The sequence below is a fragment of the Balaenoptera ricei genome, chromosome 11 (assembly GCF_028023285.1).
Source record: "Balaenoptera ricei isolate mBalRic1 chromosome 11, mBalRic1.hap2, whole genome shotgun sequence".
Classification (NCBI taxonomy): domain Eukaryota; kingdom Metazoa; phylum Chordata; class Mammalia; order Artiodactyla; family Balaenopteridae; genus Balaenoptera; species Balaenoptera ricei.
In genome coordinates, this window is record NC_082649.1 from 57,249,322 (window position 1) to 57,261,853 (window position 12,532).

A 12,532-nucleotide genomic window follows, 5' to 3' on the forward strand; every position below is an offset into this window, starting at 1 on the left:
TCAGTAGGAGGTAGACCCAAGGTGTTGAGAACATTTGTCACGAAAAGATAGGAACAGGATTTGGGAGTGAGGAAGGGAGACTGGGGCATAGCAAACATCCCAGGCTTTCCAGGCTATGAGGGTCAGGTGTCATAGGCATCATTGGGACACTTCCTGCTGAAACCCTATCACGATGGCAGCAACCAACACCAGAATGGTGGCCTTCAAGGTTCTGTATTTGCAGGATGAAAGAACTATTTACCGACCACCAGTTGGTCCTTTCTCACAGGGTTTCCTCCAGGGACTTGGCTGTGCTGCTGTGCAACAAATCCAATGCGTTTTACAGCCTCGGGAAATGGAACGAGGCCTACGTGGCCGCCAAGGAGTGTCTCCAGTGGGATCCAACCTACGTGAAGGTATGGTGACCGCCAGACACTGCGGCTGCTGCCTCTTCCTCTGCCTCCTTCCCTTCCTTCTTTTTAAAATGGAAATGCTAGGAGTGCTTCTCATTCAACTCTCTTTGCACTTAAGACAGATGTGCACAGAGCATGCGTGCTGTATCTGGAGAAGAGCAAGAAGGATGGTGGCCAAGTGTTGAAAGGCATTTGCAGGGGAGAGCGGAGCCGGGCCTTTTGGCAGATGGAGTCCAGTGGAGATCCTGGTGGAGCTCATTTTGTTCTGATGTAGTTGCACCAATATTCGTAGTCTGTTCATGTTCTTTGCAGTTTGCAAGTTTCACTATCTTCTTTGTGGCCATAAGAATTCTCCGGGAGAGGGGATTTATAGCAATCTTTATTTCTTGGAGTTTCTGCTTCTAATCAGAGAAGGGAGGCTCCAGGAAGGCTCCTTTCTTTCTTTCTTTCTTTCTTTCTTTCTTATTTATTTATTTGGTTGTGCTGGGTCTTTAGTTGCAGCAGGCGGGCTCCTTAGTTGCGGCACGTGGGCTCCTTAGTTGTGGCAGGTGGGCTCCTTAGTTGTGGCACGTGAACTCTTAGTTGTGGCATGCGAACTCTTAGTTGTGGCATGCATGTGGGATCTAGTTACCTAACCAGGGATCGAACCCCAGCCCCCTGCATTGGGAGTGTGGAGTCTTAACCACTGTGCCACCAGGGAAGTCCCAGGAAGGCTTCTTTCTGCATCTGTTGAATCTCAGATGCCTTCAGCTCAAAAGAATCCTTATGCCAAAGTGTCACATTTTGGGGTGATGTATTCTGATCCCCTTCCCCTCCCTCCAAAATAAAAGGTGAAACTTAGAACTGAGGAAGGCAAAGAAATGGGAAATTCTGTACCAGCTTGCTTGGTTGGGGGGGGGAAAAAAAAAAAACACCTTTTTTTCTTTCCTTTTTCTGATTGTTATCTACTGTTTTAGACTTTTAAATGACGGTGGAAACAAATCAGTAAATAATCAGAGATTTGGTATTAAGTGGAATTTCAGGTGCTTGCTTTTTTATGAACCCAGTTGGTGAACACCTTGTGTTATCTTAGACAGAAAATTGTTTTGGTAGCTCTTGATACTGATTCATTTTGATGGTTAAAGTGGGGAAAGCAGTACTAATCATTTTGTTCCTTCTCAAGAGTTTGACAGTTTGTATACAGGCAAAACTGACCATTTTCTTGTATTAATCATTGTAATTTTCCTCTCTCTCCAGAAACCAAAAAAATTTTTTGGCCTCTGGTGTATGTTGCCTATAATGTGGGGCTGGGTAAACCTCAGTGCTTGCCATTACCATTGGAAATTGTGTTTACTTTGATTGAAAGGAGCAGGGAACAACTCCTGTGCTGACATGACATCTCATTCTTTTCCAGAACACTGTATTCATAGGATTGGTTTCATTCCTCCCTTCTTGGCCAGGCTGCGATTTGAGGCATGAATACATAAACCGCACATGTCATTGGAACCAGGCCCGCTCCCTCTCTCTGGGTCCTATGTTAGATGCTGTACATGTCACGGACTCGAAAGGGATTATTTTCTTGCCAGTTAAAAAATGGCAGGAGCAATGTGGAAATCCTGTATCCAGAGCTTGTTAGAAATCTGTATGTACCTAGAAGTCAGACTCCTGCAGTCTGTTTCCTCACAGCCTCAATCTTGCCTTCAGCAGCAGGTCAGAAGAGATGCGGGTGTGTTACGGTTTTGCTTTTCTTCGTTGCAGGGATACTATCGAGCTGGTTATTCCTTGCTGCAGTTGCTCAAGCCTTATGAAGCTGCTCACATGTTTTTCAAGGGTCTGCGACTCGTGCAAGTCAACCAGGACCAGACCCAGTTTGCTGATTTCTTGGTGGGGGTCTTCACCACGATGGGCAGTAAGTCAGGACTGGGGGAGGCCCGCCCTCTTTCTTTCTTTTAAAGTGCTTGTGATTTCTTTGAAAGCCTCCTGGGGACTCAGATTTCTGGGGAGATAATTACAGGGTGTTTTTCTTTTTTTTTTTTTTTTTTGGGTGTTTTTCTTTGTGGCTTATTTATGTAGCTTGAATGAAACTGGTTTTTACACTAGAAAGCACATGGGAAGCTTTGTTGACTGGGGCCTTTGTGAAAACAACTGGGTCTTTTTGCACAAATCACTTAAAGCTGTCCCAATTTTCCAGTTTTGTTTCAGACTTATTAAGTTTTCTGTGTTGCTAGCCATAGGGATTTCCCTACTTATACTACGTGTTTTACGTGATTTTTGCATGTATCTCTCCAGTGTGTCAAGAAAATGTTCCTGTTTGCTATGAAAACAATCTGAAAAGGCTGAGGGAGGGGCCTGTGGAAGCTGACAGTCTACGAGGGACACACCGGGTTGGGCGGAGGGTGGCGGTTTGCATCACTTATTGGGTTATTAGTCTGAAGACCTGACCCGTGAGACGGCTTTGTCAGTGGCCTGGAATTGGCAAAAATAGACAGTTATGAAACACAATGTAATATGCTCCCTGCCAGGGACCAAGGAGCTCTTTCCCTGGTTATCACAGCGCAGTCTAAAGTTCTGCCAGTGGTCAGGCTGTTGTTTCCAAATACTGTGTTTGGTCAAATTTAAGATTGCACTAATTCAAGATGCGCCACTAATTTATGTTCTGCCGTTGAGACAGCGTTGATAGCAGCACACGCCCCGATTCTAGAGATGGTAGAATGTGAACAACGGCACATGTTAGAATTGCTGGAGAATGCTCTCAGCTTCGAAATGGGGAAATTACTGCTGACGATACACTCAACTGATATAGATCCAGCTCTTCCCATTGCAATTGTGGGGCAGCAACTTTTGTGGTCTGTGGATGGGATCCTACAGATTTTTGGCAAGTTCGGCACAGAGAAGGGGAGAGAGCAGTGTCAGGCAGTGGGTGGGAAGGGGGTTAGAGGTGGGCTCAGCTGTGTCTCCCGGCAGAGAAATAAGTGTCCAGACAGGTGCTAATGGGTCGCAGCTTTCCCGTCAGCCTTTTGCCGACAGTGACTAAAGCCTGCTTCCCTTTCCTCTGAACCTGATGGCTTGACCCATTCCCTACACTTCTTCATTGTCCTCTGTGTCTTTTAAGAGCCACTGTTCTGTCAGAAGCCAGGCTAGAGTTATGGGAATTCCAGACAACTGTCTCTTGGTGACTGCCCCTCTAAGAAATCTGGATCCTGAGGGGGGCAGTTAACAGGATTTCTTAGGGTAGTGCATCCCAGACTTTTCTACCAGAGTATACCTGTTTGGAGGATGAATGTTATGCCCATGGCCCAATTTCTAAATTTTGAAAAATGTATTTATGAAAATTGTGTATCCTTTTTATACAATATATGTTTGTTTTGCTATTTATTCAGTTTTGGAAATTGATAATCCTAAAAGAGGTGCCATGTTATTCTGGCCCCTGACCTGTCGCCTTGGATGTTCTCATCCACGAGTTTGCAGGGTCATGAAATGCAAAAGGCCACTAGCTTGAAAGAGTGCAAATTGACTCAAAGAGCTGCTCGACCTGGGTTCCCGTCTTGGTTTTGTCACGAACTAGCTGCACGATAAGCCACGAAGCTTGATCTCATTTCTCATAGTTTCTCACTGTTGGATGAAAATGATATTTGTCACCTTTCTTAAAGGAAGTGAGTTTTATAACTTCCCTTAAGCACCCATTTCCTCCTCCATATATGGAGGTAATAGGCACTGCCTTATTGGTTTGTTTGAGGGATTAGTATAACACCCATCACTGGGCTTGGCAAATAGAGAAGCTAAGTGAGTGTTAGGTCACATTATGCTGCCTTAGGGGACTGACTTTCACTCAAACTTAAAATGATTACCACTTCAATTATATAGGATTTTATATACTTTGAAAAGGCCCTTCTTTTTTTATTTAAAGTTTTAAAAATTTTTATACAGTTTTTAAAGGTTACTTTCCATTTACAGTTATTACAAAATATTGGCTATATTCCCTATGTTGTACAATACTTCCTTGAGTCTATCTTATACCCAGTAGTTTGTACCTCCCACTCCCCCACCCGTATATGGCCCCTCCTTTTTTTTTTTTTTTTTTTTTGGCTGTGCCACGCAGCTTGCAGGACCTTAGTTCCCTGACCAGGGACCGAACCCTTGCCCCGTGCAGTGCAAGCATGGAGTCCTAACCCCTGGACCACCAGGGAATTCCCAGTTCTCTTTTCTTTTTGATATCTTAAATTTATCATTTGTCTATGTGTGGTCTTAATTGGACTACCTTTTCCTAGATGTTCTAGACTTTCCCCAAGTTAAAATTTCTAAATTCTGGAACTTTCTTTCAGGTGACCCTGTTGTTTTGCAAAGCTTCTTGCCCTGCTTTGATTATATTTTCACTACTGGATTCTCAACTGAAGTGTGGCAATCTGTAATAGAAAAGTTGGCAAAGAAAGGATTATTGCATGTAAGTGAAAGGAGATGGCTCTCTTGTGGGGAAAGTACATTCTTGCTTAAATGATTTCTTTCTGCTGGCACTGGGGGATTATAATTTAGTACTTGCTTATCTTGATGCCAAAGTAACTTTTAAACTTTAACCTCATTAAAGATGGAAAGTCACTGAGATATATTAGTTCGCCAGTTTCCATTTTTTAAGCTAGGAAAAGTTTGTGGCAGCCTCACTCTTTGCTGTGTCTCCACTGTCATCAAGGAAGTGTAAAGTCCAGATACTAATGGTGATGTGGAATGAGGGAAATAAACAATTGCCTATTCGTCTTCATAATCCTCTTTATACGGCATTTGCTAGCCAGGGCCTGATAACGTGCCTGTGCTTCTCAGAGGGTTGCTGTATGACTTCAAGGGACTGTTACCCTCAGGTAGCAGCAAGGCTGTAGGACCTGAATCCAGAGCCAGGAATCCATAGGATGGAGGAGCCCAGTGGACTGTGGAAACTGGGCTTCAGTGCCACACAGGTGCCTCCGTGAATCCAAATCCTCCCCAGTCTAGTCTGGGCTAATTCCTTCCTCTCTGAGCCTCATTTCCTCATTTGGAAGTTGCAGGATATAAACCTATTCCCTCCCGGTTGAGGTGAGGATTAGAAATAGTGGACCAAAAGCACCTGATAATAATGTTCATTGAGGGTTTACAGTGTGCCAGACACTGAGCCAAAGGGGTTTTATAACACCTGGCACCTGTATGCTCAGTGCCCAATGAGTAGTAGCTGTCATTGACGGCAGCCTATAAGCGCTCTTGAGAATGGGCTGGCCCAGGCTGGGAGTTTGGTTAGAAAGGGCCTGCAGGCTTTTTAAAGCCAGGCAGTCCAGAAAAGTCACCAAAAGCCAGGGCAGCCTGTAAGGACTCTGGACCCAGGAAGGCTGGATGACTGTAGGATACAGGATTCTTCGGTTTTTGAGAAGGTCACGGGTGCTATTGGGAATCTAATGAAATCGATGAGACTCTCTTTGCACACACACATACACACAATGACGAGTGTAGCTTCAGGGAGTTCATGGGAACCCCCTAAAGTCTGGCCACAGGCTCCCAGAAGCACATCCCCATATTACAGTCTCGAGAACGTGGCAGTGAGGGGGCGGAAAGCAGGCTGCACTCTTGGGGAACCAGGAATCAGAAATCCGGGGCCCTGTTAACAAGAAATCTGGGATCTTCTCTTTTCCGATAAGATGAGTAAACTAAGAGATCTTTCTAGCTTTATTTTAAAAAGTGCTAAAATTCTGTGATTCCAAGTGTTAGGGTAGATCTGTTAGTGGGAGGCCCTAGGCCTCATTAACAGGAAAATAGTTCCATTTACAGCCCCCAGGAAAGAACCTTTTACGTCCCCTCTTCCCCACGTGGGATGAGCGTGAATAGAGCTCCGTAGTCTATGTGCAGAGGGAGGGAGTGGGAGCCCAGTAGCTCCTGACGGGCTATCACCCAGCCACGGAGGCCCAGGAATCCAGCCCAGGTGGTGGTCTCGTATCCTACCAGCAGTGGAGCCTAGGCCATTTTCAAACACTGCAGACGGAGGCACCTTATAAAAGCCAGGTCAGCCATCAGGATTGTCAGAGCCCTGAACCTGTCATCTGGGAGAGTCTGGGCAGTGGGGTCTGTTTAGGGTGAGCAGTTAAGAGTGGGCATCAAACTGAAAGAAGCTGGAAGCAAGATGTAGCCATAGACTGAGTTCCTGTGGTGCCACGCCCACCGGCAAGAGCATACGTCAGGGACGTGGATTCTGAGACTGGGTCTCCAGTCATGGCCATGCCAAGCCTAGAACTCCTGGACCAGCTGGCGTACCTGGATGATCCCAGTAGGGGCCTCTCAGGATTTGCTCTCTGTGTGACCTAGGGAAAGTTGCTTAACTTCTCTGGGATTCAGTTTAGGGTCAGTGGTTTAACAACGGACTTTCTGAGAAAAAAAAAAAAAGTCCTGATCTGCGGCATTTGCCACTTCCTGTAGCGTAAATTCTCTCGATTTCAATGGCCAATTTCAAGCTGCTAAGTCGACTGGAGGACTCAGATTTGGGAAGAGATGTGCACAGTGAGCTCTCACTTATAGGAGCTGCCCCAGCACACCACTCGATAGGGTCTCATGGACCCCAAATAGCAGTAATGTGCTAAAGAATTAATTGGGATGGGCTATTTCAAAAGGATTTGATTCTTCTACTTGCTAAGCTTTAAGAACTTTGCAGGAAATTACTTGTTTACCTCCCTGCCCCTGTACTGTCCCAATGCTGCCTGCCATCGGCTGCTCCTGTCCTCAGCAGGCTTTGAGGAAAGGTGGAGAGAGCTTAGCTCTCAGCACCAACAGGAAGTTTGCCAGACAGAGACACTTTGGTTATCATGGCTCAGGCTGAAGAGCTTGGCAGGTGACTTAAAAAAAGAGACAGGGCTAGAGGGTGTCTTGTTCTGTGTTTTTGTTTCTGCGTTTTAAAGCTCAAGATTACTTTTGTTCTAATAACCCATGTGGAGACCATTATTGTTCCAGCTTTTTCTGTTTCTCCCCTTTCATCAGTCATTTCTACTTCTGTCAGCGAGAAAAGACCGGCTACCGAGAAATCTCCGCGTCCCAAATTTATCACTGAAAAGTCTCTTTGAGGTAAGGTGGCTTCTTGACACATACGGTTTCAAGTCAGGCCACTTCCAGCCTGTGGTGTTTGGGACCTTCCCCTTCAGCTACCTCACTGCAAATTTGTTATTTATGGTAATCTGAGGCTGGGGCCACAGCTAATCAGGGGTTTACTGATTCTAAACTTTATGGGTGGGGGGGTGGGAGAAGGGGAAATTGGATGAGGGCGGTCAAAAGGTAACGACTTCCAGTTATATGATAAATAAGTCCCAGGGATGTCATGTACAACATGATGAATATAAGGAACACGGCTGTATGTTCTGTATGAAAGTTGTTGAGAGAGCAAATCCTGAGCCCTCTCATCACAAAAAGAATTTTTCTTCTTTTAATTTAATGTTGTATCTATGTGAGATGGTGGATGTTGACTAAACTTGTGGTCATCATTTCACGATGTAGGTAAGCCAAATCCTTCTGCTGTACACCTTAAATATATACAGTGCTGTATGTCAAATTATATCTCAATAAAACTGGAAGAAAAAGAACCCCAAACTTGATGGGAAAGGAGTTTGAAGTTTCATATTGATATGGCAACTGCCGTAATTCTGCCTGTGTTTTTTTTTTTTTTCCAGAAATACGTCTTCATTGGACTTTATGAGAAAATGGAACAGGTGCCCAGGCTAGTCCAGTGGCTCATCTCCATGGGTGCAAGCGTCGAGACCATAGGACCGTACCCGCTGCACGCCCTCATGCGCCTCTGCATCCAGGCCCGTGAGTTCGCTCCTGGTGGTACGCCCACCACACTGCCCTCCAGCTCGGACTTCAGGGACTGCACTTAGCTCAAGTGAAACCAGAGTGTGGACTATTCAGATGATTTGAATAGTTCACGATTTGATCATTCAGATGAATGAAGGCAGCAGGGAAACAGCATCATTTTTCTTTCTCCCAGGACCTCATAGCTAGAGGCCCACACTGAAAGGATTCTGTGTTCTCAGACAGATCCTGGCAGCAGAGTGGAGCCCTGGGATTCAAGGACGGGACTTGGGACAGACAGCCTTTGCTGGACAGAGCTCTCAGGGGAGCTGTGGAGGGAGTCTCCTCCCGGTGGCAAAGGCAGCCATGGTCTTTTTCCAAGTTCATTTCCTCTCGACTAGAGGACCAGCTATTGTGGGGAGTGGGAGGGGGGAAACCCCAAGGGAAACACTGGCTATTGCTGATACAGTTTGCTTGTGGTTCTTTTAAAGGAATCCTATTTTCATATATGTATATATAATTTTTCTTTTTTTAGTCTTCACCACCTGGCTATAGGATTTGAATTTTAAAATATTTTTATCGTTAAAACACACACACATATAATATCCACATTTACACTTTAGATAGAAGTCTGTTTTTCTTTTCTAAGCATATGTAGCTTCACTGTTGGACACTGACCCACACTATCTTAGAGCCAGAAGGAGCCAAGAGAACTTGTCTACACTGTCTTCCTCTTCTAGGCTGTAGCATCTCCTCAGGATGGGAGGGGGGGTGGCCAGTGGCTTGAAGACCTGAGCCCCCATCTCTGCTTCAGCCAGATTTGCCCTGTTGTTATACATTTCATCTGTTGGAGAATCCATAAAAGGTTTCACTCTTATACAGTGGATAAAACATGTAAAAGTATGAAGTCTGATTAAAAGCACTCTGATCCAATCCTCCCAGTTTCAAATTAGGTGTGCCTCTGGGTATGAAAGTCACAATTCCTCTCTGTGTCTACTTTTTAAGTTTGCTCCTGCGGTTAGAGGCAGGTGTGGATGAGATCAAGTCTTCAAGTTTATCCCCGATTCGTCTCTCAGAGGAAAACTGACATGGTGACAAATGGTGTCGACAGAGTTGGCAGAATTATGTGGCTTTCCAGGACCTACAAGGAAGGAGTCTGGGGAAAGAATTTGAAATCTTCGTCCTATTGATAGTAATGTAGTGGGGTAATGATTGTTGCCCTGCCCAGGTCCTCTTTACGACCAGTGCCCCCAGCCCCACCTGCTGCACCACAGCTGCCTCCTTTGCCAGGGAGCTGCTCTTTGCCAATAGGCACCATCTCCCTCTCTGGAGGCGGTTCTGTAGCTCTGGATTGATTGACACCGGGGTACAAAAGGTGAGCCCCTGCCTCAAGGTGGGTCAGCACTGTAGTGTAGTTCCTGCTCCACAGCTCCCCGTGGGATCAGGCTGAAGCCGACTCAGCTGAGGCCACATCTCTGCTTGCCTTCATCCCCTGCCCTGCCCTGCTTCCCTCCCCGTCTTTCTCCCTCTGTCAATAAATCACACGTACAAGAATCCCTGTCTCAGGCTCTGCTTCTAGGGAATCTGACTTAAGTTTCCTATGAATAACTTTATATGACTCATCCTTCCAGTGCACAAACTCTGTGTCCCCACACCTGTTTGTGGCAAGTGACAATGTGTGTTGGATGCCCCTTGGGTTCCCTCGGTGTGGTGCACAGTGATTTGCTTTGCAGCTTTTCTGTGTGTTGAAAATGACATCAGTAACTCATTCCTTTAGGGGAAAACCATCTGTTCAGGTGGTTAATGGACCACAAGCCCGAGTGGAGGGGTCGCATCAACCAGAAGGACAACGATGGCTGTACCGTCCTGCACGTGGTTGCCGCCCACTCCCCAGGGTACCTCACCAAGCGTAAGTGGCAGCTCCGTTCGGAGCTGTGCTGTGGGTGGCGTGACTTCGGGCGCTAGGGAACCCACACAACTGACCGCTTTACCCGTGCCATCCCGGGACAGGCTTTAATAGTCAAAAATATCAAATTATGCATTCCTTTTTTTTTTGGATCATATGTTCAGTTTGCTTTTCAGAAAGAAGTTTACTCTAATATATTTTATCCTTGAAAGTCTTATCCAGTGATACTCTTCTTGAGCAAAAGTACTTATGTAGCTTTAAATTTTAAAAAACTTTCTGTGATTTAAGACTCTAAGCATTAATTTTTTTCTGGATTTAATTATTACAAAATTATTATTACTACAGAGATCACCAAAGCAACATAAATATATTAAATTTTCTATAAGTAATTGTTAAAAAAAATAATTTTGGAGGGAGGTGAGAGAAGGATGTGTCATGGTGCCTTTTAAAAGGGGCTTGGCAGCTACTTAATTTTCCCTTAGGTTGATACTCTGGAGGTCAGGAGCTTTCACCTCCTTTGGGGCAATACTTTGGTAAATGCATGGGGTCTCTATACTATGTAACAAATCACCGTAAACTTAGTGGCTTAAAATGACACTCTAACTCTGTAGGTTAGTAGTCTGACGTGATCTGACTGAGTTTTCTGCTCAGTGTCTCTTGAGACTGTAATCAAGGTATTGGCTGAGGCTGCATTCTCATCTGGAGTTCCAGGCCTTCCTTCAAGCTCACATGATTGTGGCAGAATCCGGTTCCTTGTAGGTGTAGGACAGAGGTCCCGTTTTCTTGCTGGCTGTCAGCTTCTACAGATCGCACACATTCTTTGTCCTGTGGCCTCTGTCTTCAAAGCCAGCAGGGGAAGACTTATTGCGCATCAGATTCCTCATACTTTGAATCTCTGCCCTCTCCTGTCTCTGACCTCTAAACCTTTGACCTTTAGGGCTCATGTGATCAGGCCAGGATAATCTCCCTATCTTAAGGTCCACTGCTTTGGGACCTTAAATACATTTGCAAAGTCTCATCATAGCAGAGTTTAGATTAGTATTAAATGGATAACTGGGAGAAGGTGTGTGTACACCAGGGGTTGGGAATCTCAGGGCCTGTCTAAGAATTCTGCCTATCACAGTGAGGTACTTGATGGGTAAGAAGTATGACTTTTTAATTTTGTCTTATTTTTGTAAAATGGGAGAAGAGCAGTTGTGACTGGGGAGATGGGGAAGGAGAACATCACCAGCAGGACGATACCTGGAGTAGAGGTGCTTTGTTAAGGTGGTGAATTTTAGGAAAGCACGGGTACGGAAGCTGGGAATTGGGCATTGATTCCTTTAACCCTCTGTGCTCACGTAAGTCTTGGTACCTCCAGGGATACACCTGTTACATTCTGAAATCTGTTGCACCTGTGATCACAGAGACACCTTGATGCTTGGCAAATAGATATGTCAAAGCAGCAAATGGAGCCTGGCAGCCAGAGGTGGGGCTGCAAGGGTTGAAACAGTGACAAGAAGACCCTGATGCAAAAGCAATTGCCACTTCTTCTCTTGTCTCCAGACAGGCTTTTTTTCTGGAAGTATATTCTGTTTCCTCTCTAGGGAATAAAGAAATCTGAAGTCACAGCTTGCTGTCATCCTTACAGCTGTAACTGTTGCCTAGTAACCAGATTCCCCCTCTCCTTGCTTGTTGCCAAGGAGAGGGGAGAAAGGTAGAGGGGAGTGCACTTCTGAACCTCTTAAAAGCTATTGTCCTTCACACTCCACACAGGTCTCCTTGCTCTGGGGACTTGGCTGAATTGCCCAAGGCCAGCAGTTCAGTTTCTATAAGCAGAGGGACACTGGTCCCCTTGCCCCGGGCTGTTCAGGCCGGGAACTGGGAGGAAGTGCACTCATGGGGATGTCTCCTTACAGAAGCAACCATGACAAACCGCCCCCCCGCTTCTCACTTTGGCCTGCTCTAGGACAAACAGACGATGTGCAGATGCTCCTGAGCTTTGGGGCAGACCCCACTCTGCTGGATGGACAGTCCCAGTCCGCCGTGGATGTCCTGAAGAGGAGCAAGAAGTTCAAAGCCATTGAGAAAATCAACAGTCACTTGGAAAAGCTGGCAGCATGTTCTAAGGACCTCTCAGGTACAGTTTCCAGGGAATTAACTCTTTAGAGGGGGCAAAACTGGTACAAATCAGTTTATCTTTTCTTGGTACATGAAGATGGAAGTGAGCACCCCCCCACACACAATCTTTGGAAAACTTGTTTGCTGTTTTTGAAAGATAGAATGAGACAACTCTTACTGTGAGAGTGTCTACCACTTTCTGGAAACTTGGCAAGTCTACCTTTGGGCAGTAAGGGTGATTTTTTTTTTCCATGCGTGCACACAGTAAGAAAGAAAAAATTCAGACAGACCATGAGATAACAAAAATCAAGCCCACTTTTCAGAAACAACCATAGCTAACAATTAAAACTACACTTATAGCTCTATTTTT

At 45.4% G+C, this 12,532-nt stretch overlaps 1 protein-coding gene across 7 annotated transcripts in view; it reads left to right on the forward strand.

Moving 5' to 3' along the window:
- Positions 1–12,532, forward strand: part of TRANK1 (tetratricopeptide repeat and ankyrin repeat containing 1) — an 86,569-nt gene that overhangs the window by 25,889 nt on the left and 48,148 nt on the right. For 6 of the 7 annotated variants that reach the window (XM_059939161.1, XM_059939159.1, XM_059939164.1 and 3 more), the window contains 7 exons: positions 269–395; positions 2,130–2,280; positions 4,694–4,812; positions 7,353–7,436; positions 8,036–8,174; positions 9,934–10,065; positions 12,011–12,181. In XM_059939161.1, the coding sequence (XP_059795144.1) occupies positions 269–395; positions 2,130–2,280; positions 4,694–4,812; positions 7,353–7,436; positions 8,036–8,174; positions 9,934–10,065; positions 12,011–12,181 (923 nt within the window). Of the gene's footprint in view, positions 1–268; positions 396–2,129; positions 2,281–4,693; positions 4,813–7,352; positions 7,437–8,035; positions 8,175–8,252; positions 9,532–9,933; positions 10,066–12,010; positions 12,182–12,532 lie in introns of those variants that run through there. The other variant, XM_059939165.1, reaches the window with a different exon arrangement.